The sequence below is a fragment of the Magnolia sinica genome, chromosome 14, assembly GCF_029962835.1.
Source record: "Magnolia sinica isolate HGM2019 chromosome 14, MsV1, whole genome shotgun sequence".
NCBI lineage: Eukaryota > Viridiplantae > Streptophyta > Magnoliopsida > Magnoliales > Magnoliaceae > Magnolia > Magnolia sinica.
This window is the reverse complement of record NC_080586.1, coordinates 64,775,119-64,800,871: the sequence shown is the minus strand read 5'-3', so window position 1 is coordinate 64,800,871 and position 25,753 is coordinate 64,775,119. Positions and strand designations below refer to the sequence as shown.

Sequence of the window (25,753 nt, the reverse complement as noted above, 5' to 3'; positions counted from 1 at the left end):
TATCTCATTACTCCCCTCTAAATTTCTTGGTTTGGGTCCATTTTTCCTAACTGTACATGCACATATTCATGCCTTTTTGGATTTGTTTCGAGTTTGAAATTGTTAAGTATAACTCCAATTCGTCGACTAACGGTCTAAATGTGATTTAGATCCATTCGCATGATCTTGAACGTGTATGGGTTAAACTACTGTAGCTAATCTCGCTTGTCGGTGAAACTTGGGATTCGAATGTGGTTTCTAGATTCCATCGCCCCCTTCCTAAATCAAAGTGCGTCAGTGTGCCTCGTGTTACCATAACTTAGGTCCAATTTAATCCAAATTATGCTCTAATACCATCTTGTAACGCCCTGAAAATTGGGGGTCGAGCAGAAGCTCAACTCCCGAGTTCCAATGCATCACTTATGCAACATAGATAATGATGATTGAATGTTGTTCATATTAGTGCATTAAACATGAGTGAGATTATACCAAAACAGCATATCATACTCCAGAGACAGTTAACTTTCGCAAGCGAAAGACTGTGATAAATATATAAAAATATAAATTGTTGTAAGTCTCCAAAGTGTGAACATGATTCCAGGTTAAATATATACATGTATACTCCAGAAATGAACAAAATAAAGATACATGGGTGTTCCAAAGGTGTAAAATAACAAGTGTAATGGCATCTAATCAACATCCCTGTAACCCCATCGATCAGAACATGGTCTACATAGACCCGCTTAATAGCTGCATATAGGAGAAACCCTCCTCATCATCATAAAAGTCCAGCTCCATTTCACAAACATCGCCATCATCTGAAACTAAAACAGGGTCTGGTTGGTGTTTAAAACACCGTCCCATAATGTGGGAGTGAGTGATCAACTCAGTGGAACAATAAAGTAAAGGTTAACATGTTATCAATTCAGTCAAGTAGTAATGATAACGCAATACAATAATTAGGTCCTACGTACTCTTATTAATGCAAGAATGATATGAAATAATGATGCATGCCCTCGCCTGCGCTCCCTCAGCGACTTCATCTCACGATCGCGGCATACAACCCTTCCTCAGTGCTTGACTTGCTACGCCAAAGGCACACGTAATGCGGTGCATGCACGTGATTAGCCAGGTTCTTACTTAGGTTTATTCATACAACAGGATTGGGAAGCTAAGGTTCGTCCCTTATATCAATTCCCAAACAATGATCCATTCTAGGGTCGTCAGTCCTAGTAAATCTCATATGATATTGCGGTTCTAGGTCACCACAAAGGGCTCGTCACCTGATTAGTGTAGGCCTAGTTTATACTTTATTTTCTACGGAAAGGCTTGTCGCCTCAACACAGTCTCAGAGTGTACTCAAGGTCACTACAAAGGGCTCGTCACCTGATCAGTGTAGGCCAACAGCTTGAATACAGTGTCTCATACCACCGTATTCGGCTCACGAGTTTGGGTTGCTCACTGATTACTACGGGGAGGCTCGTCACCCCAGCGTAGGCCGACAGCACGACCACGGTGTCCCATACCACCATGTCCAGCTCATGAGTCTTAACGGATCGAGGTACCAAGTTAACGAGGTTTCCACTGGTGAGTTTGGTACCTTAGGTTCAAGCAGTAGCGTCCATACATGGTGAACATGCATCGGGTTAATCGGGTTACTTGACGAGCTACATCGAGATGATTGACATGAAGTGCGTAAGCACTCTGTGTGGCCTAACCACTGTGGACAACTGAGGTACGACTCGGATTCATCGAATACGTCTTGAGTGGCAAAACGACCTCGGCCACCAAACCAGGACCTGTTACCGATTACCTGGACTATACCATAGTCCCAAACATACTTCAAATACAATAAGAATACGTATGTGCTAGTTCAAAACAGCATGTAGCAACCAACTTAAATATAAGTCTCATTTGAGCATTTCAATAAACACATAGTGTGCATAATAGCGTACAATGGCATTTCAACCATACAACACGTAGTAGTGTATAGGATATATAAAAACTATAACCATGGTTAAGGGAATTGAGAATCCTATCTCAACACCCTCATTACATGCATTTCAACAAGTATTTCCTCATTGAGGCATTTTATTAAACACTTAGACTACACACATTACATACATGTAATGACTTAGTTAAAACACATGTTATAGCAAATCCTTTCATAAGGAGATGCCATGTATACAACGCTCATGCATTTATAATCAATAATCATGGCAAGCACGAATCATAAATCTATATTCATTCAAGCATATTAACAAACACATGGATTTTACTATATTCAACATAGTTTGTATATATGTGTAAAGTGCGGGAAACATCGCATCTAAGCATGTGGTATCATTCAAGTCAGTCATAAATCATTAACTGACAATGAAAGCCTTGAAAACCATAACCCAAACATTTATAGTCCGCACCTTCCGCCGATAAACAAGTATCGAACTCAATTTGTACGCCGAGTCTTTATCTAAGGCACGACGGCCACCTATAGCATGAAATAGGTTAGCTATTTCATCACTTACACTATTGGAAACCCTAAAACAGATTAGGGTTAGGTTTTCTTACCTAAGAACATTGTCGGAATCGCCGGAATAGCAATACAGATGTGGTAGTTAAGTACGTGGAGTGATGGGATTGAATCCCAGGAAGAAACGCCGACTCTCTCTCTCTCTCACTTTCTCTCTCTTTCCTTCTCTTTTCTCTCTTCTCTCTCTTAGGGTTTTCAAATTCGTATGTGGAGAGAGAAAGAGGGTTTAAGGCCCTTATATAGGCCCAGAAGTGATGGGAATGGCCCCAGGGCCATGGTATACTTAGGTTATAGCCAAAAGTTGGTTGTTTCGGTCCAACGGAGCACATTTGGAGGCCCCTTTTCTGCATGCGGTCGGACTTAAGCTCTCTGACATTGGATCTAGGTCGAGTAATATTTTCGGTCCAATCGGATTTACAGATCGACCGCAGAGGACCAGTTTCAGTTCGACGATCACCGGTACTCGATCAGGGTCATAAGTACACTGATATGTGTTGAAAATTTTTCCTGATTCGAGGGTGTAATTGGGTCAAATTCTAATGGTCTAAATCCTTAGATTTGGCCTGCAAGTGAACGACTCAATTCACTTTAGTTTGAGTTTATTTTCTAAAGGTATTCGCGTTTCGCACATACTTCGCTCTAGGCTCAAGTTGTGCATTTCTGGATACTACTAGGACTCGATTTCTGAGATGTTTGTCAAGTCCAGCAAGGCGGTCATAACCGTATAGTTTCACCGTCATTGGACTTTCGACACACGGTCCAGGTCTGATACGGAGTTTCAAAGTGCTCCCAAGAGCAACTGAGTTTAGAGATTGATTCTAAATTTCAGGGTAAAGTAGCGTTAATGATTCTACATATTTTGGGTCTTGCAGTTCATATTTAAAGTGGTTCAAGCTAATTCTATTGAATATTTAGTTTAGTACTTAACGAAATTATGCCCTAATTACGACAGAATATGGTCCTAGGGCAATTCTACGCCCCTTTCTGGCACTTTTAATTTGTATATTATTTTAATTATTTTTTTAGTAGTTTTTCATCAAGTCTTCTTCATCTCTACCAAATTTCATTAGATTTTGTTTTGTAGAAAAATTCTAAAAATTCTCGAAGTAGCAGCTGTTGGAACGATTAAATTTTGGATAGTTGTCACAAAAACCTATATTTAACTATATCAATATTTTTATTATATTTTTATATGAAACTAGACTTATCAAGCTTTAATATAGCTTTTGAATCACCTAAATCGGAGTTATATCGAAGGAGAAATGATTTTTCGAAGTCGGACAAAAAATCACAGAAAAATTGTGAAAAACGGGCCGCCCGGCCTGTTGCGGCCCGACAAGCCCGGACGAACCGGGGTGCGCCGCGGTCAGCGCGGTGGCACCGCGGTCCGCTGGACTGTCCAGTAGTGATTCTGCCACATGATTTTTGAAATGGACGTATCTTGCAAACCGGGATGAGTTATTCGACGTGAAATATATGATTTTGGGGTAGGAAAAGCTGATCTATCCAAATAGCCTATTTATTTCATGAGATTCTAAAATTTCAATGGTTAAAAACCCATTTTATTTATTTATTTATTATTTATAGTAAATTTTAGTTTAAGTATTGTTCTTCATCACCTAAACTTTAGGATTTGTGTCTAATATGAAAGTACTTAGAAAAATTTGAAGAATGAGGTGGTGAAATGTGAGATTTTAAAGGAAAATGGTTAAAAAGGAATTATGGACTTTGGGATTGAGTTCTAAGAAGTTAATAAGGTGTTATGATTAACCCATTGCCTAAGGATGCCTAACTTTAAGTTGGCAAAAATCCGGGGTGTTACACACGTGAAAGAGGTTTAGTGAAAATATCTGTCAGTTCGTCCCCAGTGTGAACATGTGGAGTTATAATTTCATGGGATTTAATTTTCTCTCGAATAAAATGGCAATCCACCTTAATATGCTTTGTGCGCTTATGAAAAACCAGATTGTTAAAAATATGAATGGCAGCCTGATTATCACACATCATCAGCATAGGTCTAGATGAAGAGAAGCCAAGCTCGGTTAAAAAATTCTTAAGCCAAAGTAACTCACAAGTTGTATGAGCCATAGTCCTATATTCAGCCTCAGCACTGGATCGAGCAACAATCGGCTGCTTCTTACTTTTCCAAGTAACCAAATTTTCCCCCACAAACGCGCAGTAACCAGTTGTAGATTTTCGGTCATCTTTGGCACCGGCCTAGTGTGCATCAAAAAAAGCAAAAATAGACAAGTGTCCATGTCTGAAATAAAGAAGGCCCTTGCCAGGGGAACCTTTGAGGTAACAAAGAACATAATAGGCAGCATCCAAATGGGCAGCCCGTGGTGAGTGCATAAATTGACTGAGCACACTCACAACATGAGAGATATCGGGTCTTGTAATAGTTAAGTAAATAAGACGGCCAATGAGTCGCTGATACGGACCAGGATCTGAGAGAGACTCACTAAGGAGAGAGGTGAGCTGATGATTGATCTCAAGAAGAGTAGCAATAGGCTTACAGCCCAGCATACCGGTCTCATGGAGTAAGTACAATGTATTTCCTCTGACATAAGGAAATACCAGAGCGAGAACGAGCAATCTCAATACTAAGAAAGTAATGCAAGGAGCCAAAATCTTTAACCTCAAAGGTACTAGTAAGATGAGACCTAATGTTGGATATAGAAGTAGAATCATCGCCCGTAACAATGATGTCATCAACGTAGACTGAGACCACTATGAGCCCAATGATGGTGCGCTTCCAAAAAAACAGAATGATCGGAGCTACACTGGTGAAAATGTGTAGCCTGCATAGCATGAGTGCATTTGTCGAACCATGCCTGTGGTGACTGCTTAAGGCCATAAATGGACTTGCAAATGCGACAAACTTTATGTTCCTCCCCCTTACGACGAAACCCACGAGGTAAGGACATATACACTTCTTCATGAAGGTCACCATGTAAGAAAGTATTCTTGACATCAAGTTGATGCAGGAGCCAATCCAAATTTGCAGCCATAGATAAGGGAACCCGAATAGAATTCATTTTTGTAACTGGAGTAAAAGTTTCTGTGTAGTCGATGCCATAAGTCTGGGTGAAGCCTTTTGCAATAAGGCGTGCTTTGTATCGATCAATAGTACCATCGGATTTATGCTTAACAATGTAAACCCACTTACAGCCCACAACATGTTTACCGACCGGTAAATCAACAAGCTCCCAAGTTTGATTTTTTTCTAAGGCATTCATCTCCTCAAGCATGGCATGCTTCCAGTGAGGGTGTGCCAATGCTACATCCACTCGTGTGGGAATAGATATAGATCAACATTGGCAATAAAAGATCTATAGGATGGAGATAAGGATAGATAAGAAACGAAATGTTGAATAGCATGAAACGTGCAAGGACGAATACCATTCCTTGGAGAAGCAGAAAGAGCTGAGTCAGGATCAGATCTCGGAGCAGATGATGGTGGAGGCAGTGATGAGGTGGCTTGCCCTTTTCTGTGCTGCAAGATAGAGGAGGCTTGAGTGTAGACATAGTCCTATAAATAAAGAGGTCAAGTGTTGGGGTGAGTTGAGCGACGTGGTGGTGGTGGTGGAGTCGTGGAAAGTGATGGCAGAGAAGGTGAGGTAGGGGACAGTGAGTTTAGAAAAGGGATAGGAGTAACATGTGGGGATAAGAGAGGAGATAAAGGCGTCAGAGAAAAAAAACTGAGAGACTCAAAAAATGTCACATCTAGAGTAACATAGTGACGACTTGTATGCGGATCCACAAATTTATAACCTTTTTAGGTAGGTGAATACCCAACAAACATGCAAGAGATGGATCTATCTGATAACTTTGTTCGAGATGGAGAGAAGTCATGCACATAAGCCGTGCAACTAAAAACCCGAAGAGGAATATCGGTGACATGGTGAACTTCCTTAAACAAAGAAATTAGAGTCTGAAAGTTCAAAGCAGAATGAGGCAGTCGATCGGCCAAGTAGCATGCGGTGAGAATTGCATCTCCCTAATAACGTTTGGGAACATGCATCTCAGTGAGGAGGAAATGAGTGATATTCAATAATTGTTGGTTTTTTCTTTCTGTCATCCCATTCTGCTGAGGAGTGGAAGCACAAGTGGTGTTTGATTCGATGCCGTGCTAACAAAGGTAGGAAAGAAAAATAGTGGAAAGGTATTTGCCACCATTATCACAGTGAAGGATTTTGATCTTTGCCTTAAACTGATTAATCAACCAAACATGAAAAGATCGAAAAGTTTCAAACGCATCACTTTTATTTTTAAGAAGATAGATCCATGTCATCTTGGTAGTACAATCTATAAAAGACACAAAATACCAAAATTTCATGAAGGAGGGAATAGGAGCAGGTCCCCAAACATCAGATTGAATCATAGAAAACATAGGACCAGAGTCTTTATGCAAGACTAAAGAAAATGAAACACGTTTCTGCTTGGATAAAGCACAGGTACCACAGTGAAAGGACTTAACATCTTTGTATGAAGCTAAAGCAGGAAATAAATTGCGTAAAATGGAAAAAGAGGGATGACCATATCGATAGTGCCATTGAAAAAAATCCTCTTGAGTAACGGAAAGAAGATGGACAGTTGTTTTAGGTTGAACATCAGCATCGAATTGGTAAAGACCAGTATGTTCATGACCACCACCAATCATCTTCCGCGTCCTGAGGTCCTGAAACATGCAGTGAGATGGTAGAAAAATGGCAGCACAGTTAAATTGTTTGGTGAGTGCACTAATGGAAAGCAAGTTGGAGTCAAGGCCAGGGACAAGAAGGGTCTTGTCGAGGGAGACAGTAGAGGTTAGAGGAACAGTTCCTGACCCCGTAATGGGAGTAAGGTTGCCGTTGGCTAACTTTACTGATCCTAAAGTAGAACTAGGATGAAAAGATGAAAAAGGTAAGACATACCAGTCATATAATCGGTTGCCCCAGTGTCTATGACCCAGGGTTGGGAAGAGGGGGCAGGAGTGGATGTATCGGACATTAGGGAATTGGAAGTACCCATGGATTTTAAGACTGAGAGGCCAGCCTTCTGGGCGACCAGGTTATCATATTCTTCTTGTGAAATCTGGACCATAGTAGTGGAGGAAGCAGACGGTGTCTCCTCGGATTCAGTAGCAGACAAATTGGCCCATCGGCCACCTGACGAACGACCACGTCCACGAGCGAAACCTCCCCGCATGGGAGGTCTACCATGTTTAATCCAGCAATAGTCAACCATGTTTGCAATGAGTGCAAAAAAGTGAACCATGACCACGGCCTCGAGTTCCACGACCACGACCCTTATTATCAGAAAAAGGAACATCAACCTGTAAGATAGACTGTGTGATCGAGGCATGTGGAATCATAACTTGCTTTTGTTTTTCTTCTCTTGCAAGCTGAGCATAAACCTGATTCAAGGTCATCGTCTCAGCTTTGTAGATGATTTGTTGTCGGAGTAACTCATACTCAACATTGAGGCCATCTAAAAATTTAAAGATCCGTCGTCGCTGCTGACATTTCTTGATAAGAATTACATCTTGAGAACAATAGGTATCGTCCTCATCATGATAGGAGAGCTCCTCCCATAAACTCCGTAGTTTAGCATAGTACTCTGTGAGGCTTTTTTCGTTCTGCTGGCGAGAGGCGATCTCCTTTTCTAATTGAAAAATGTGTGACATGTTACGTGCATCACTATAGAGTTCATGGACCATGTCCCAAATTTCTTTCGCTATTTTTAAGAAAAGAAGGCCACTTCGAACATTGTCAGCCATGGAGTTCTATAATCATGACATGACAATCATATCATCAGATTCCCATTCTGCTTTCTTGGAGTCTCCATCGGCAGGACAAGAAAGGGTCCCAGTGATGTGGCCCAGTTTCCATTTGCCACCAATAAAGATACGGACAACTTGTTGCCACTGGAGAAAATTGGGCCCAGTGAGAGGAGATGATGTGATCTTCAGTCCTGGATTTTCAAACTGTTTGAAATCTTCATCATGAAAGGATGAAATATCGTCAAAGACCTTGGACGGTGCGATGAAGAAATATCAAGACTGAGGGGAATCAAACTGTCTTTTTTTTTTGTAATGAAAAAGATCAACGATCCAAATTTAACAGTTGAGATCAGATTTGCTAGGAAGATCTGATGATAATAATTTGCAATGCAAATAGAAAGGAAGAATCTGATCACCCAAATGCATGCCACGTGTGCAGTGGACCAAACAAATCTACTGAAAAAAGAATTCTCAAAGTGCCATCTGATTCACAGGTTCCTTTGATTGCGATTCCAATCAGAAGATCATCCACCGTCCAGCTGAAGCACTAGTGGACACAATCATGGTATGCATGATCATCAATCGGGTGTCCATACTAATCATGATTTGGGAAATGTGAGTCTAGTAAATGGGTTTACCACTTAGCCGTTGTAGTAAGCACAATGATTTATCAGCCGACCACAATGATGAGAGAGAGAGAGACGTGTGAGAGAGAGAGAGAGATGAGAGAGTCGTGTGAGAGAGAGAGACGTGTTGGACTCCCCAACCTTTAAAATAAAAAAACAAAAAAAAACTCTTATCTTCTTAAAGGTAAGAGAGGAAGTTTCTATACATCTGCTTCTTTGGTGGTGTTTGCTGCGGTGATCGGATTGGAGAGAGGAGGCCCTGGCCGAAGAGAGAGAAAAAAGGCTAGGTGACTGACGGGCTTAGAGCAATGGTGGCTGACGGTAGAGTATTGATGAAGAGCATGTCACGCCCCAAACTCTGAAACCGGGCTCACAAAATTTCTGATCACTGAATTCGGCGCCGACAGCCTCTGTAGAACCCCATTCCCGGCTCCTGGCACCCATTTACCAGGTTCCGATCCTGGGATGCTGCAAGGAGGATTTTCAACATCAATTTGATTTGTAATGAGCATAACTATAAGCATAACCTATGAACAATAACCACAAGAACACCATCACAAAATCCACTATGATAAAAAAACTTAAGGTACAATGCGTATGAAGGGAAATACAAGACAATAAAGCCAAAACTCTGGAAGCTCTGCAGCACGCTCCTGCTCCTGAACTGCTACTGCCTAGCGTCACCTGCACGCAATGGTCGTGCATAAGCTTATAGAAAGCTTAGAGGGTGGTGAAAGTGTGTGCATATGGTAGAAATGCAAGTTTGCAATATCAGAGTAATGTGAAAATGCCGGTAAGTCCATGAATGTCATCAGCCGTACCAAGGCTATGCGATGCAAGGCATGAGTGCTATCGGCCATATCAAGACCATGCGATGCAAGGAGTGAATGATGTCGACCATACCAAGGCCATGCGATGTAAGATGTAACTCAAGCACACCAGTCCTCATCCGAATCCATATGTCAATGCAGCTCATCGCTAGAGCATCAAATATCAGTATAGTTCTCACTCTGGATAATCACCGGGGTCTAGTACACTCTACGTCAGCTTGCCGCCCCTATCCGAGCGCACAACTGGGTGAGTAGAAGAGACCTCACTATGCACTTGCCAATATCGGGCCCGACTCGTCGATAGCGGACCTATTCCTCAAGCTGGTCAAACTCAACCTAGAAATTGCCTTATCACTCAGGCGGGTAAGGTCACACCCCTTTCCAACCGACCATGACACAGTGGGAGATGCGGCTTACTAGTATATGGCCCTCGTGCGCTCATGTATCCACTCGGTCTCAATGTTGGAGTCATCCTCTGGTACCATCAGGTTTAGAAATTTTCACTCAATGCTAGAAACAGTATTTTCGGTATCCAATCCAGCCATCCACGATGTGCCTGTGGAGGCCACGGCCCTGATGTCACTAGGGCGTACAGTAATCACAATCACACAAATACAAAGTGCATGAATCACGCAGTCCAATCATGCATCAATCCTGCGCAAGCTGTGCGCTCATGTGGGATAATTCCGCCTATTAGGGAGTCCCATAAACCGCCTGCACTTTGGCGTATACAATGGCCAATCACTTCTCATAATAAACATACAGATGGTGCGTATGGGCATGTATCATGGTGCTATGCTGTCACAAACTCATAATCGGCGACAGTAGCCAGTATCGATAATCGGAACCGATAATCGGCATCGATAATCGGCTTCGACACAAGGCGGGGTCCATAGATGGACGGCCGATAATGGATCAAGCAATATCAATGGGCCCAATCGTTTGGGTTAACCCACTAGAGAATGATGAGAATAGGCCTAACAAGGCTTAATGAAATATCACAATGTGGACGTCCAACCATCATTGCCCATTAATGTGGACCTTTAACCAACATTCCTCTCAAGGAATGACACTCATAGGGCCAATCGGATAGGGGCCCACGGCCTAGCACAAGGGCCTAATATACATCATCATGGGCCTCAATTACATCAAATGGGCCGAATCTAGTGGGCTAATCAAATGGGCCAATACAAACGGGTTGAATCAATTGGGCTGTTCAAATGGGCCGATACGATGGGCCGAACCAAATGGGTCGGTACAAATGGGCCGAATCAATTAGGCCGATCAAATAGGTCGAATCAAATGGGCCGAATCAAATGGACCGGTACAAATGGGCCGAATCAATTGGGTTGATCAAATGGACCGAATCAATTGGGCCGATGCAAATGGGCCGAATCAAATGGGCTAATCCAAATAGGCCGAATCAAATGGGCCGAATCAAATGGGCCCAAACCAACCACACCATTCATCTATTGTTAGAAATCATTTTAGAGCATTATTAAAAAAAAAAAAATCATATCCAAAGGATCATCTGGACCATACCACAAATGGCAGTGGCGATAATGATTTCCACAGTTGAATTTCTAGTGGGCCCATCATAGTATTTATTTCTCATCTAGTCTGTTCCCAAGGTCACAAAGACCTGGACAGGGTGGGAAAAACAAATATCATATTGATCCAAAACTTCTGTAACCCAAAATGGGGTTTCAATGGTAGACGTTCAACACCACTGTTTTCTGCAGTGTGGTCCACTTGATAACTGGATCTGTCTCATTTCCGGTCTCAAGCTTGAGATGAGCTAGCCAGATGGATGGACGGTTAGATGTAGCACATCCATCATGTGGTGGGTCCCACCCGTCCAGCATGATGGACGGGTGTGGCAAAACCCATACGTCACGGTGGCCCCACATAATGGATGGACGGTAGGGATACAACTCATGCATCAAGGTGGGAATCCAAGAGTGTGGCCCACGTAGATGGATGGTTGGATGAAAATACATCCATCAGCTCTGGACGGTGATGATCTCACCCACGTCTGGTAGCTGACGTTATTTCAGCTATGATATAGCTGCTGTAGGTATGGTGGGCCCCACATGGGAGTGGCCCACCATCACATCTATTTAAATATAATATAATATATTATATAATATTATATATTATACATAAATACATTTTAAAAAAAACGGCAGGAGGCTGCCCAGAACCCACCGTCCGATGAGATTTACATATTAAAGGTAGGTCCCACGTGGAAGTGGCCCACCATAGCATGCGATAATACAATATATTATATTATATTATATAACATTATATATTATATATATGTATATGTGTGTGTGTGTGTGTGTGTGTGTGTGTGTGATGGAGAGAGGCCAGCGTCCAGACCCTCTGGACTCTGGATGGACAGCTGGATGGAAGAAGCACATCCATCATGGTAGGCCCCACAAGAATGGACGGTCTGGATGACCCCACGCCACACGGTGGCCCCACGTCCAGTGGGCCATGTTGTGGAACAAGCTAACTTTGTGTTTCCCTTCATCCAGGTCCGTCCAAACGGGCTACCAGGTGGGCCCACTCGATGGACGGCATGGATGAAATACTTACTTCATGGTGGGCCACACACACACACCCCTTCCATACAAGAGAGAGAGAGAGAGAAACGGTGAGATGGAGGGACCTCGCCACTATGGGCTCCTCTCTTATACAATGCGTACATCAAGTGGGTCCCACAACAAGTGGGCCTTAAATAAAAAAAAGTAAAAATGTGGGTCCAAGATCACCCACCGTCTTCTTCTTCTTGGCTCCTAGGAAAGGTAGTCTCCTAAGCTTCGATCTTAACGGAAGATGATGAGGTTTTGATGGTTGAGATGGGAGATGAGAGGGTAGGAAGTGGGCCACACTAAATCTTCTCCATGAGAGCTTGGGAAGTTCATACGTTGGGGCTTGGGTTGCTTGGGAGCGAAGAGAGAAATGAGAGGGAGAGAGAAGTGATGGGTGAAAAGAGAAGGGATGGGTGATAGGTGTAAGGGATGGGTGGAGAGAGAGAGAGAGAGTTGACTTGGGGAATGGGAGAGAGATGGGTTGCTTATACTTGACTTGTACTTGTGATAGGGTGTGTACTTAGTTGAAGTGATTGATTGATGTGACATATTTGGGTAGAGATTCTCTCAAAATTCGCAACGTGCGGCGTTTTTCTCAAAATGAATGCGGGCCCACATCTTTTGACCTGAGTATCGGATCGGTATGAGAGTCACGGCGTTGGAATCGCGACGACAGTGCGGTCGCTGGGGTATAAGTTTCGAGTTGAGCCGACTCCGATATGCAGGACTTGGCCTAGGATCGTGCGTAAACGTCAGATACAGGTTGAGGGTTGCCGGAATTCGACCGGGAGGACCGCAGAAGCCTACTGAACGGTACGGTCTAAGATACGGACCTTACAAAGCATATATGTGATTTAGAGATCTGGGAGACAGATCTGACCATCGAAATTCAGATCAATGGCCCAGGTCGAAAATCGCTCTAATACCATGCTGGAATACACGATTTGAGAAAGAAAAATGCTTGCTTTCGTAGAGTCACATACAAGTGGTATTTATACAATAATAGAAGGAGACTAAAGAAAGAAAACAATGAAGAAAAAGAATCTAAGAGATTATAGAAGAGAGATTACAGATATTACAGAGAAGAGATATCTGCGATCCTATTATATGACCGGTTGAGTAGCATCACTAAGTTCTGTGGGACCCACCATGATGTATGTGTTGTATCCACACCATCCATCCATTTGGAGAGATCATTTCAGGGCATGAGACAAAGAATGAGTAAGATCCAAATCTGGAGTGGGAAGAGTGGGAAGAGTGATGCCCACCGTTGAAACCTTCCTAAGGTCCACTATGATGTTTATCTGAGGTCCAATGTGCTCGTAAGTTAATTCACATGAAAGAAGGGAAAACACAAATTTGAGCTTGATCCAAAACTTTTGTGGCCCTTAGAAATTTTCTATGGTAGGGTTTATTCGACCTTTGGATCCGACTCATTCTTTGGCACATGCCCTAAATAGATATCTCCAAATGGATGGACGGTGTGGATACAACACATAATCATGGTGGGTCCAACGGAACTTGGTGACATCACTTCAGTAGCGGGTCGCGCTACTCAACCTATCCTAATCCCACAATGAAAAATAAAAATTATACTGTAGAAACAATGATTTTGCCCTTTCTACCATGGGTCCCATATTTGCCGCGCCAGTCATTGGCGACATGTCATTGCTGCACGGCCGTGAACCTGCATGCATGTTGCAAACAAACTCATGCCTGCTGACTCTGAAAAACCGTGCCCAAACCCGGCACTGAGGCCCATAGCTTCAGCCCAAATCCGTGTTAGGTCTGGGCCAGCCCAGCCCCGAGAGAGAGGGAGCGAATGAAGCGATTTTCAAACCGGTAAAAGCAGTCGAAATCGAAACCTCCAAATTCGTTAGAATAGAGAGAGAGAGAGAGAGAGTTTTGTTTGAACGCAGAGATCTCAGCAAGGTTTCATTTCGCCTTGGAATGATTTTCTAGGGTTTTGTCTTGGATCGTAATCGGAGGAAGAAACGGATCTGAAAAATGAAAGCGCGGCTCGTAGTTTTCCCAATCAAAGGAAGGAACTGGTGCTTCAGTAAATCTGCCTGTCCGTCTGTTCCCTGTTCGGAACCTGCTATTCCTTCTACCACACTGAAAGATCTCTGGAGAAAGATCTCTGCTGATAGAAGATCAATGCCCGAAAATGCAGAGATTGTCGTCGATTTCGTCTCGGATAAGGTCAGACTCTCTCTATCTCACAATTTAGAGTACCTTGAGATATTTGATTTTTATAATGGCTTGTTTCTCTCTTTTCTACTTTGTTTTTCCTAGATGAATCGAGCTTGGATCAATTTGGAGAAGGCACCTGATGGCACTTTCAAGAATAAGATTTATGGGTAATAATTTTTTTAGGGAAAAAGATTGCGTGCGCAGAGTGTGCACGGAGAGTGTGCGCACATACCTCCCACCATTCAATGATGGTGGGTGGGATTCGTGGCATCCACTTCAAAATGGGTTTTTGAAATGGTTTTCATATTTCCGCTAACCGTTCCATAAGTGGTGTGGGTGAGAGTTGGAACAGCCACTTCAAAATGGGCTTTTGCAAAGTCATTTGTTGAAATGGTTCTCATTGTAGTGATAAATATCATTCTCAGCAACTTCTTGGCACTGAAATTTCTCACTAGATTTTCAAAATTTGAGGTTTTTTGGGGATATTATTGGGAAAATCTTGCAGAAAATCATTGCTTGAAGTATCCCTGATGTTATCGAAATACCCCCAATATTATCTGTATCTCCAGCTCAGTGATATCGATAACACCAGTAGCGTACCAATAACAATGGTCGCATAAAAAAATCCAGGTATCGGTGATGTATCGTTGAATATTGACAATATATTGATATCACCAATGTATCACCAATACTTTCGACTATGTAAACTCTAGGTGTCGTTTGTATTGTCATTGTATCGATGATATTTTGATAATATCGGCAATGCATCATTATCACCAAAAAATTATTTATTAAAAAAAAAAAAAAATCTATTTTGATTTTTTTTTAAAAAATTATTATTATTATTATTATTTTTTGTTTTTTTTGTGGGTGCATGGTTGTGTGCAGTGTTCAATTTATCAACGATAATATCAATAATATCACTATTATAATTATTGCAACATAGGTGATATTGAGGCCACAATCTTTCGTTTCCTTTCCAGTTGTTGACGTTTTCTTGGCGAAATATCATGTGTTGTGGATATTCTGAAATATTGATGGATGTTTGGATGGAAGGTCGAATGGATAGATGGATTAATGGGATGGATGAGTGGTTGGACTGATTTCTTACCATAACATATGATTTTAGGCCCCAATTAAATGGAAACTTATTATGTATGTATTCTTTTTGCAAATTTTTGATTCCTAAATACGCATGTGTATTTTAGCATCTCATAAAGTTTCACTATGAAATTCCACTGTTTTCCTCAAGTTTCCTTGCATTTTTGGTTATCGGTGTTATTATTGGGGATATTGATATTATTTCTGTATCCTTGGATAACGAAACATATAGCAATACCAATACTTCTTGGGCTTAAGGGCATTTTTTTTAAACCACATACAAAATGCCTTCTACAAGGATTTCTTCAAGCTTCTTGCTGATTACAAGAAGAGTTTTCTCTCCAGGTTCGTGAGGTTCCATCCGCAATGTCGGTTTCTTCTATTGTCTTCTCAAAGGGGTTGTTTTGGGGGGTTCGTATAATCCCTAGTTGGTGAGAAAACTCATTTTTCATCGTTGCTTGTAATCCAACTTTGGGTAATGTATTTGATTATCCAAGAGAGGTTCTCTTGATGATTGACATCCTCTAGTTGGGAATAGAGAGTTGTATTTCCATTTTCTTTATCATAGTCAAGGTGTTCCATAATGGTAATGGTGGCTATAGCGGCCACCACCGTTACCATTACGATATGCGCTATAACGGCTGTTACGACCATTTTTTTATTTTTGAAAAAACTGTTACAGGACTGTTAAGGGGCCGTTACGGTCCGTTACAGGTTGTTACGCGTTATACGGGACCGTTACAGGGCCTTTACGACCAGTTTTTTCTGTAACGGCCGTTTCGGCCCCGATTTTGTATACCTTGATCATAGTGGATTTTCTGAACTAAGTCATGTGGTTTTTCCCTTCACATAGAAGGTTTTTCCATGTAAAATCTCGGTCTCTTGCTATGCTTTTATTTGCTCATTTGCTCTTTTTCATTGGAGCATGATTATCATCCATTTACTTGCTACATTGTTGGTCTCTGTTGATTTGCACATAGTAGGAAAAGGTGTAGGTTTCCCAACAAAGTGGTATCAGAGATTTGGTTCTGATTATTTTGTGTGTGAATCATGGAGGTGAGCACAAGTCGAATGGTTAGTTTGAATGCAAATAACCGGATGATTTGGAAAGCTAAGATGGAAGGGTTATTATGTTGCAAGGACTTGTATGCACTTGTGGAAGGTGATGGGGCTATACCAAAAGATATCCCGATGATGAGTAGAAGAAATTAGATCGAAAAGCTATTGGGTTTATTTGACAATGGTTGGATGATATCATGATAGTGTCTTTCATCGTGTGTTTGTAGAACTTCAGCATACTTATTGTTGAAAAAATTAGAAGGGTCATATGAAAGTAAAACCACTGACAACAAGGTTTTCTTGACTGGAAAGCTTGTAAATTTGAAGTATAATGAAGGAAGCTCAATTGCGGAGCATTTGAAATAAATTCAAAGTATTGTAAATGAACTCACCTCTATGAAGATGGAATTGGATGATGAGTTGTTGGCCTTGTTACTTCCCAGTTCCTTGTCGGAAGGTTGGGAGACGTTAGTGGTATCACTTAATAACTCTGCTCGTGATGGTATTGTCACAATGAGCCAAGTAACAAGTAGTTTGTTGAATGAAGAAACAAGACAAGAATCGTTTGGTTCTTCTCAATCAGAGGTACTCGCCATAGAAAATAGGGGGAGAAGTAAAAGCAGAAAACCTCGCTACCGTGTGAAGTAAAAAAGATGATCAAAATTATGAAAGGAAATTAATTGTTACAATTGTGGTCAGCCGGGGTATATGATGAGAGAGTGCAAAAAACCTAAGAATGAGAAGAAGAAATGAAAAAGGGAGGAAAAGCAAGAAGAGAAGGACACAACTGCAGTTGTTTCAGATGACGATATTATTATCCTGTCGGGTTGTCAACAAGCATGTGTAAATCTCACTTGTCAAGATATAGATTGGGTGGTCGACACCGGTGCTTCATTCCATGCAATCCCATGAAAGGATTTCTTCACATCTTACAAGTCGGGTGACTTTGGTGTTGTAAGAATGGAAAATAGTATCATGTAAAAAATCATGGGGAGTGGTGGTGTATGTTGAGAACAATCCCTGTTGCACGTTAGTTCTCAAATATGTGAGACATGTGCCCAATATTCACCTTAATTTAATTTCTATGGAAAGATTGGACGAAGAAAGCTATAACAATCACTTTAGTGTTGGAAAATGGAAGCTTACTAAATGGTCTCTTGTGGTGGCAAGAGGATGGAAGTGTTGCACTTTGTACAAGACACTAATACAATTAAGCAAGGGTGCACTGATCACAACAGAGAAGGATTCCTCTACTAATTTGTGGCACAAGTGGGTAGGCCATATAAGCAAGAAGGGTCTTCAGATTCTTGCCAAGAAACAATTCCTCCGTAACATGAAAGGTACACCTTTAAATAATTGTGTTCATTATCTAGTTGGTAAGCCATATAGAATTTCATTTAATAAAAATTCTCCTCAAAGAAAAACAAATATTTTGAAATTGGTTTATTTTGATATTTATGGCCCTATGAAAGTGAAAACTCTTGACAGTGCTTTTTAATTTGTAACCTTCATGGATGATGCTTCTAGAAAGGTGTGGGCACATATCTTGAAGACTAAAGACCAAGTTTTTGATGTGTTTAAATATTTTCATGCTATGGTGGAAAGGAAAACAGGTAAACCGTTGAAGTGTATTAGCACAGATAATAGTGGTGAATATATTGGACCACACAAGGTGTTCTGTAACGATAACGGTGGCCGTAACGGCCACCATTGTTACCGTTATGATACGGGCCGTAACGGCCGTTATAGCCCCCGTATTGGCCGTTACGGCAGTTTTTTATTTTTTGAAAAATGTTCTTCCTGGGCCGTTACGACCCGTTTTTCTGTAATGGCCGTTTCGACCCTGTAACGCGTAACGGTTATGATCGTTACCGTTACATAATTGATTTTGAATACCATGGGACGTATGAGCAGTATTACAAGGGCTATGGAATTCAACACGAGCAATTCGTTCCCAAGACCCTACATCACAATGGTGTAGCAGAAAGGATGAATCGCACTATCGTGGAAAGAATCGGATGTATGCTTTCCGAGACAAAATTATCAAGATCATTTTTGGGGGAAGCAATGCGCACTGCATGTTACTTAATTTATTTATCTTCGTCATCACCTTTGAAAGGGGATTTTGCTGATTGGGAGAGATGCTTCTTATGAACACTTGAGAACATTTGGTTGCCGAGCATTTGTGCATGTTCCTAAAGATGAGCGGTTCAAGCTTGATGATAAGGCAAAAGATTACATTTTCTTGGGTTATGTAAATGAACAATTTGGCTATAGGTTATGATATTCAGTTGACAAAAAGGTGATTAGGAGTAGGGGTGTGGTCTTTCTTGAAGACCAAACAATTGATGACTTTGGAAAAGTTGAAAAGCCCTAGCCTAGTATTGAAGACCTCATGGTGCATGATGATGAAGGGAGAGATGTACAGGAAGGTCAAAATGATGTAGTTGGTGATGGTGCTCCTACATATAATACAAATGATGTTGAATAGGAAGAGTAAGGGTAGTAGCCCCCTCAATAGTTACAGGTTGCGCCCCAATTGAGAAGGTCTACTAGGGAATGCCAATCATCAAAGAGATACCCACATCATGAGTACATTATGCTTACAGATGGGGGTGAGCCAGAAAGCTACACAAAAGCTCTAGCCAATGAGCATAATGATGAGTGTTTGAAAGCTATGTAAAAGGAGATGGATTCCTTGCACAATAATTATACTTTGGTGAATTACCAAAGGGGAAAAAGGCACTCGAGAACAAGTGGGTATTCGGGTTGAAGACTGAAGAGAAGAACTCACAACCAAGGTACAAGCCAAGGTTGGTTGTGAAAGGATTTGGACAAAAGAAGGGTATTGACTTTGATGAGATTTTTTTGCCTATGGTGAAGATTCATCCATCTGGGGCATATTGGGTTTGGCTGGAAGCATGAACCTAGAGATCGGGCAACTACATGTCAAAACAACATTCTTTCATAGTGATTTAGAGGAAAAGACACACACACACACACACACACCAAAAGGTTTCAAAGTCAAAGGCAAGGAGCACATGGTTTGCAAGTTGAAGAGTTCATATAGGCCTCAAGGCAATGGTACAAAAAAATTAATTCATTCATGGTGGACCATGGGTATAAAAAAACTACTTCAGACCATTGTGTATTTATTAAGAAAATTTCTGATAGTGATTTTATTATTCTTTTACGTTGATGATATGTTGATTGTTGGTCAAGATATTGGTAAAATTGACATGATGGAAAAGGAGTTAAGCAAGTCATTTGCCACGAAGAACTTAGGACTGGCATAACAAATTATGGGCATGAAGATCTCTCAAGATAGGAAGTTTGGCAAGCTATGGTTATTGTAAGAAACGTACATTGAAAAAGTGCTTGAAAGGTTCCATATGGATAAGGCAAAACCCGTCAGTTATCCAATTGTAGGTCATTTCTACTTAAGTAGTGAGCAAAGTCCCTCAAGTGAGAAAGAAAAAGAAGAAACGAAGAAAGTTTCCTATGCATCGGCAGTAGGAAGTTTGATGTATGCCATGGTGTGCGCGAGGCCCGACATCTCAAATGCAGTTGGTGTTGTTAGCAAATTTCTTGCAAATCCTTGCAAAGAGCACTATGAAGCAGTTAAGTGGATTCCCAAATATCTCAGGAGTTCATCCAAGGTGTGTTTATGCTTCGGAGGGAATAAGCCTATAGTAGAAGGTTACACGGATGCAAATATGGCAAAAGACGTTGATTTTAGGAAGTCCACATCCACTACATGCTTACTTTTGCAGGGGCAACAATGTTATGACATTCTAACTTGCAAATGTGTGTGGTCTTATCTACGACAAAGGTTGAATATATTGTGGTGGCAGAAGCTTGCATGGAAATATTGTGGATGAAAAGGTTCTTTTAAGAACGTGGCAGAAGCTTGCAAATGTTTGTTGTAACACTCAGAGTGTTGTCCACCTCGATAAAACTCCAAGTCTCTGTTCCAAGTCCAAGCACATAGATGTAAGATATCACTGGATTTGGATGTTCTTGAAGAAAAAAATGCTACAACTTGAAAAGATCCATACCAATAAGAATGGTTCGGATATGATGACCAAGGCCCTACCTAGAGAAAAGCATGGGTTTTGCAGAAGCATAATAGGTTTGGGCATGGTGGAGCTTTCCTCATGAGTTGGGAGGAGGAGATTGGTATCAAAGACTTAGTCCGGGACTTAGTGAAGGAAAAACCCCTATATGCGAAGTGAAAAACCACAGGACCTAGTCCGACAAATCCATTATGATAAAGAAAATGGAAATACAACTTCTCTTTAGCTCTAACTAGAGAATTTCAATAATCAAGAGAACAACCTCTCTTGGATACCCAAATATATAACCTAAAGGTGAATTACAAGTAACAACGAAAAAAGAGTTTTCTCACCAACTAAGAATTGTACAAAACCCCCAAAACCCTTGGAGAAGATAATAGAAGAAACCGATGTTGTGGATGGAACTTCACTAACCCAGAGAGAAAAACCGTTCTTGTAATCGGCAAGAAGCTTGAAGAAATCCTTGTAGAAGGCACCTTGTTCCTCCTCTACAAACCCCTCTGTTTCTCCAAGAGAGAAATCCCCAAATGTTTGATTTATTTTTTGTTCTTTTTCACTCTCTTAAAAAGATAGATAGGGCCTAAGATGACCAAAATACCTCCCACAAGACCATGTGGTAAAAGAAGGCTCTTAAGCCCAAACATGTGGGTCCCACCTACACTCGACATGAGGAGGGAGCCCCAACAACATATTCCTTGAAGCTTTTATTATTTTCGTGATAATATTTTTTAGTATATTTATCATGAGATTTTCAAATATCAGTGATATTTTTCACACTGGTTCTCATATCCCCAATAACAGTCTTTTGGTGGTGGGATCTGTGTGCTTAGTGACTCTCGGTGCTTCCTGTGCGCGCTGAAGTTGTGACCCTTTTCTTATTGTTTATTGGAGATTTCAAGCTGAATGTAGGCAGTGCCTTATTATTATTATTATTATTGTGTTTTTTCTTCTGACTTTTATTTGGAGGTGGGTATGTTTTTGTAGTTTGGGGTCACGTTTATTGGCAACTGTAAAGCCTTCGGAGATATTCTTGAAATCTATTTCTAAGGAGACCACTAATGTGGAAATTAATTACCCGGCAAGGTTTGGTTTCTTACACCTTTATTTGGATGCCTTGTTAAGGGAGAAGATAATGTGGAGCTGGTAGAATAATGAGACGGTCGACCTGTCTTTCTGCAGTACACGTGGCAGCATGACTTTTCATTCGGACCATCAATCTAGTTCAATCTAGTGTGGATGGCAAATGGTTCAAGACATACATCAGATTTCTGAGCCATTGATCAGCAGCCCTCAAAGCAACCAAAGAAAAAAGAAATTGGTTGATGGTTGATATTAATTGTGGGAATGTGAAGAGAACTGATGGCTAGGATTATTGATAGTTGATTTTTGAAACATGGGCCATCTGCATGGCATTCATGATTGATACATCACCCTGCCTTGTGTGCTTCAGACTTTGGAGAGATGGCTTTACCAGCTCTACCGTATCATCTCCATGTATTAATATCTTTGTTTCTTCGTTTCAACAAGGACTATATTATATTATATGTGACTAGAGGCTTTGAACTGTCTACGTGGTTTCTCAGTTTTGGCAAGTGGGTGCCCATGGTTCAGTAATCTAGACTATTGGTCTGTCACGTCCTATCGTTGATGGACTAGCCAGGGCAGCTCTGCGCCTGTTGAGAGGCCCTCCCTTGACCCAAAATTCTTCTAGATTGTAAGATCCTAATCTTTCTTTTTTCAGTTGAGTGTAGAGCATTGCTGTATTTCTCTTCTTAGTGTCAGAATGGAAGGTGAGTGGACCATCCACGGTGGGACATAACTACCAATTGTGCTACATTATTGAACCATGGGCTCCACATGTCAAAATTGAAAACTCATGCATACTGTGCAATACCTCAGGTGATGGATCGTATAATCTTTCAATTGTCTCTGTTTCTATCCACATTCTACTGCTCTATTGAGATGTCCTGTTTTCATGCACAGCATCATTCTCATTCCTTATCATCATTTGTATAGAGGATGTGAACCCAACTTGCCGCTGGACTTGCTTGTCTGCTCTTTTTTGAATGGTAAACTCACAGTCTGCATTCACATGCAACGTGGCACGTGTGAGAGCCAAGCTGCTCATCAGGTAGGCAACATATGGAGATTGAATGTGGATCATTGGTCTCTCTTCCTGCCCATTGTTTCCAGATATGGTGACCCACTGGATGAGAGGTCTGGCCCAACCTGAGTTTTTGTGCCGAGGTATCTAACGGCGAGGGTCCGCTTGATTAGCAGTTTGGATCTTACACAAGTGTTCCAGTTTGGCGCATGTGCCAGCAGTGTACCTGTGAGTTCTGTTAGCTGGTTTTTAAAGGGTACAAATCCATATCCTAAGTTGTTGAACTTTCAGCTTCTTGGTTTAAAAGCTTTAAGCTTGATTGTGACTCAATGAGACATCGGGTAGGGGACTAGATTCTTTCTAGTTCTCAATCTAGTTGAAGTTTTCAAGATGTTAAAAACTCTTAGATCGAGTTTTATGAGTAATCTATCTAGTTGAAAAAAACTGTCACAAGTACTTTGTTGAGTTTTTCCTCAGTTTTAGAGAAGCTGAGTTAGCCACATGACCTGAACCAAATCACTTGGTTGGCTAATGAGTTCTTTAGTGCTTTCTGCTTCTTAAGCTACAATCTACTGTTGAATATTTCGTTTGTGCCCATGACTTGGTTATATTGGTTACTCATGTGTGACATTTTCAAATTATGGGAAAACAATAATTTTCTTCAAGTCCAACCCAAATTCCTGACCTTTATCTTGTCCTTTTAACATTACATATAAATAATTGATTTTCCTTAAAAATTGCAGTGTAAATCCGCGCCTTGTACGCCGAAGGTTACGACATATTGCAATGAGGTAACTAATTTCTTCTATTGAAGAGTTGATGTATACAGTGGATTGCAAATCTTCTCAAATGCATAACACTATTTCTTGTTCATGATTCTTCATGTGAAGCTTTTCTGTATTACTGCTACAAAGGATTTGATCTACTAAATTCTACAAAGTCAGACCAAGGTATTCCATAACAGTAATGGTGGCCGTAACGATCATCGCCGTTACTGTTATGGTACAGGATGTAACAACCATTACTGCCTTCTTTTTTCTTTTTGGAGAAAAACCTGTCTCAGCTGCGTAATGGACCATTACGGGGCCATTATGATCATTATTACCCTGTCACGTGCAACAGTTACCACCATTACCCTTACATAACCGTTTTTGAATACCTTGAATCAGATCCATTCTTTACAAGTTTATGTCAATACTACTTAGAACTTGATGCATGGATATGAATACAGAAATATTTAACTAATGTAGATAATACTTGGCATTCCAGAAAAAAAAAACTTGGATATGCATACAAGCATGTGCATTGTGTTCATGGTGTGCCGTAAAGGCCGTTACGTAAAGGTAACGGTGGCAATCGTTACACGTTTCGGGGTCATAACGGCCGTAACAGCCGTTATGGAAAAAATGACCTGTAATTGCCGTTAACGACACATTACGTCCCCTATAAAGGCCATAATAGCCTCGTAATGGTCTATTACGGGACAGACGCAGGTTTTTCATACTTTTTAATCAACATTACAGGGCATATACATGTTTTTCGGGAGTTTTTCAATAAATAAAAAAATAAAAAAGAGAGACCATAACGGCCGTTATGGGGTCGTTACGGCCGTTTTGGCCCATATCGTAAAGGTAACGGTGGTGGCTGTTACAACCACCGTTACCGTTACGGAACACCTTGATTGTGTTTGATGCTTGTATATTTAAAGAACGTAAGGCACATGCATAACAAAATAGTTGAAAAATGAGTCACACACACAAACTCTCTCTATGATCTCATAATCTCTCTCAATTGTTCAGAAGCGCTTGCTAATTAGTTTTCAGTACCAACATAAGCAAGAAAAATGTTTAGTGTTTGGTTGAGAAGCTAGAGTGAGAATCTCTTTCTTAGAAAGGATAGTATCCTAGTTCCAGATCCTTTACTGCATTAGCATATTCTAGCTTTAGTTGAGAACTTTGAAAACCATTATGCAAATTTTGGTGATATTATGGGTGAATTTCTTAGTAAACTTATTTAATAACAAATCCCATGCTATTTTTTTCACCCAATTTTTTGTGATAATCAAACTTCTCTACATAGCTTTAGTTGAAAACTTGAAAACCATTACACTAGATTTTGGTGATATTATGGGTGAATTTCTTTAGTAAACTTCTTTAATAACAAATCCCCGTGCTATTTTTTCACCCAATTTTCTGTGACAATCTACTTTTGCATTCTCTGCATGAAAGCCTTCTTATTTGATAACTAAAGTTTTAGCAATGTGAAAGCTATTTGTGTTATTATAGAACCAACTTAGCTTTTACAGAATGGACCCTCTGTTTATTCATTGTAAAAACCTATTCCAGTGTTGTTGGGTGATGCTGGGATCCATAGATGCCTTATTCTTAGCCTGGCAGAGGGTGGGGATGGTCCCAAAGGAAGCATATTGTGGAGGCTTTCGCTCCTTGCAAGTTTATGGTCGATATGGGCTAAGCACTATGATAGATGCTTTGGGATCGAAAGAGTATTCCTGACGAGGTGTTCAGGGGGGCTAGACTGGACGTCATCTCATGGGCCTTGCTTCTTAATCCATTCTTTTCTTACTCTTTTATTTTTGTTCTTCTTCTTTCCAGTCTTGTTTGTTGCTCTTTGTGAGGAACCTCTTCCTCCTTTTTAATAAAACTTATGTGAATTCTCAAAGAAATCTTGAAGTCTATGGCTTGGACTCCATTTCTCAACAAGGTGAGCCAAGTTGCCAATTTGCTTTGACCATAGCTGCCTTGTTCAACCTACCTATGTCAATGAGATGCTCAACCATGTATCTTGCAGCTTTCAACTGACTCGATGGTTTTACACAGTTGACTTGTTCAAGTCATAGCGTGTTTTTGCTTCAACATTGTGTTTGCTTTGTTTTG

General features: G+C 40.9%; 1 protein-coding gene across 2 annotated transcripts in view; it reads left to right on the top strand.

Moving 5' to 3' along the window:
- The first annotated feature begins 14,112 nt into the window (after positions 1 to 14,112).
- LOC131225960 (uncharacterized) overlaps positions 14,113 to 25,753 on the top strand; it is a 31,337-nt gene continuing 19,696 nt past the window's right edge. The window contains exons 1-4 of one of the 2 annotated variants that reach the window (XM_058221586.1): positions 14,118 to 14,528; positions 14,622 to 14,686; positions 21,740 to 21,838; positions 23,603 to 23,650. In XM_058221586.1, the coding sequence (XP_058077569.1) occupies positions 14,334 to 14,528; positions 14,622 to 14,686; positions 21,740 to 21,838; positions 23,603 to 23,650 (407 nt within the window). In that variant the 5' untranslated portion in view covers positions 14,118 to 14,333. Of the gene's footprint in view, positions 14,529 to 14,621; positions 14,687 to 21,739; positions 21,839 to 23,602; positions 23,651 to 25,753 lie in introns of both variants that reach the window. The other variant, XM_058221587.1, reaches the window with a different exon arrangement.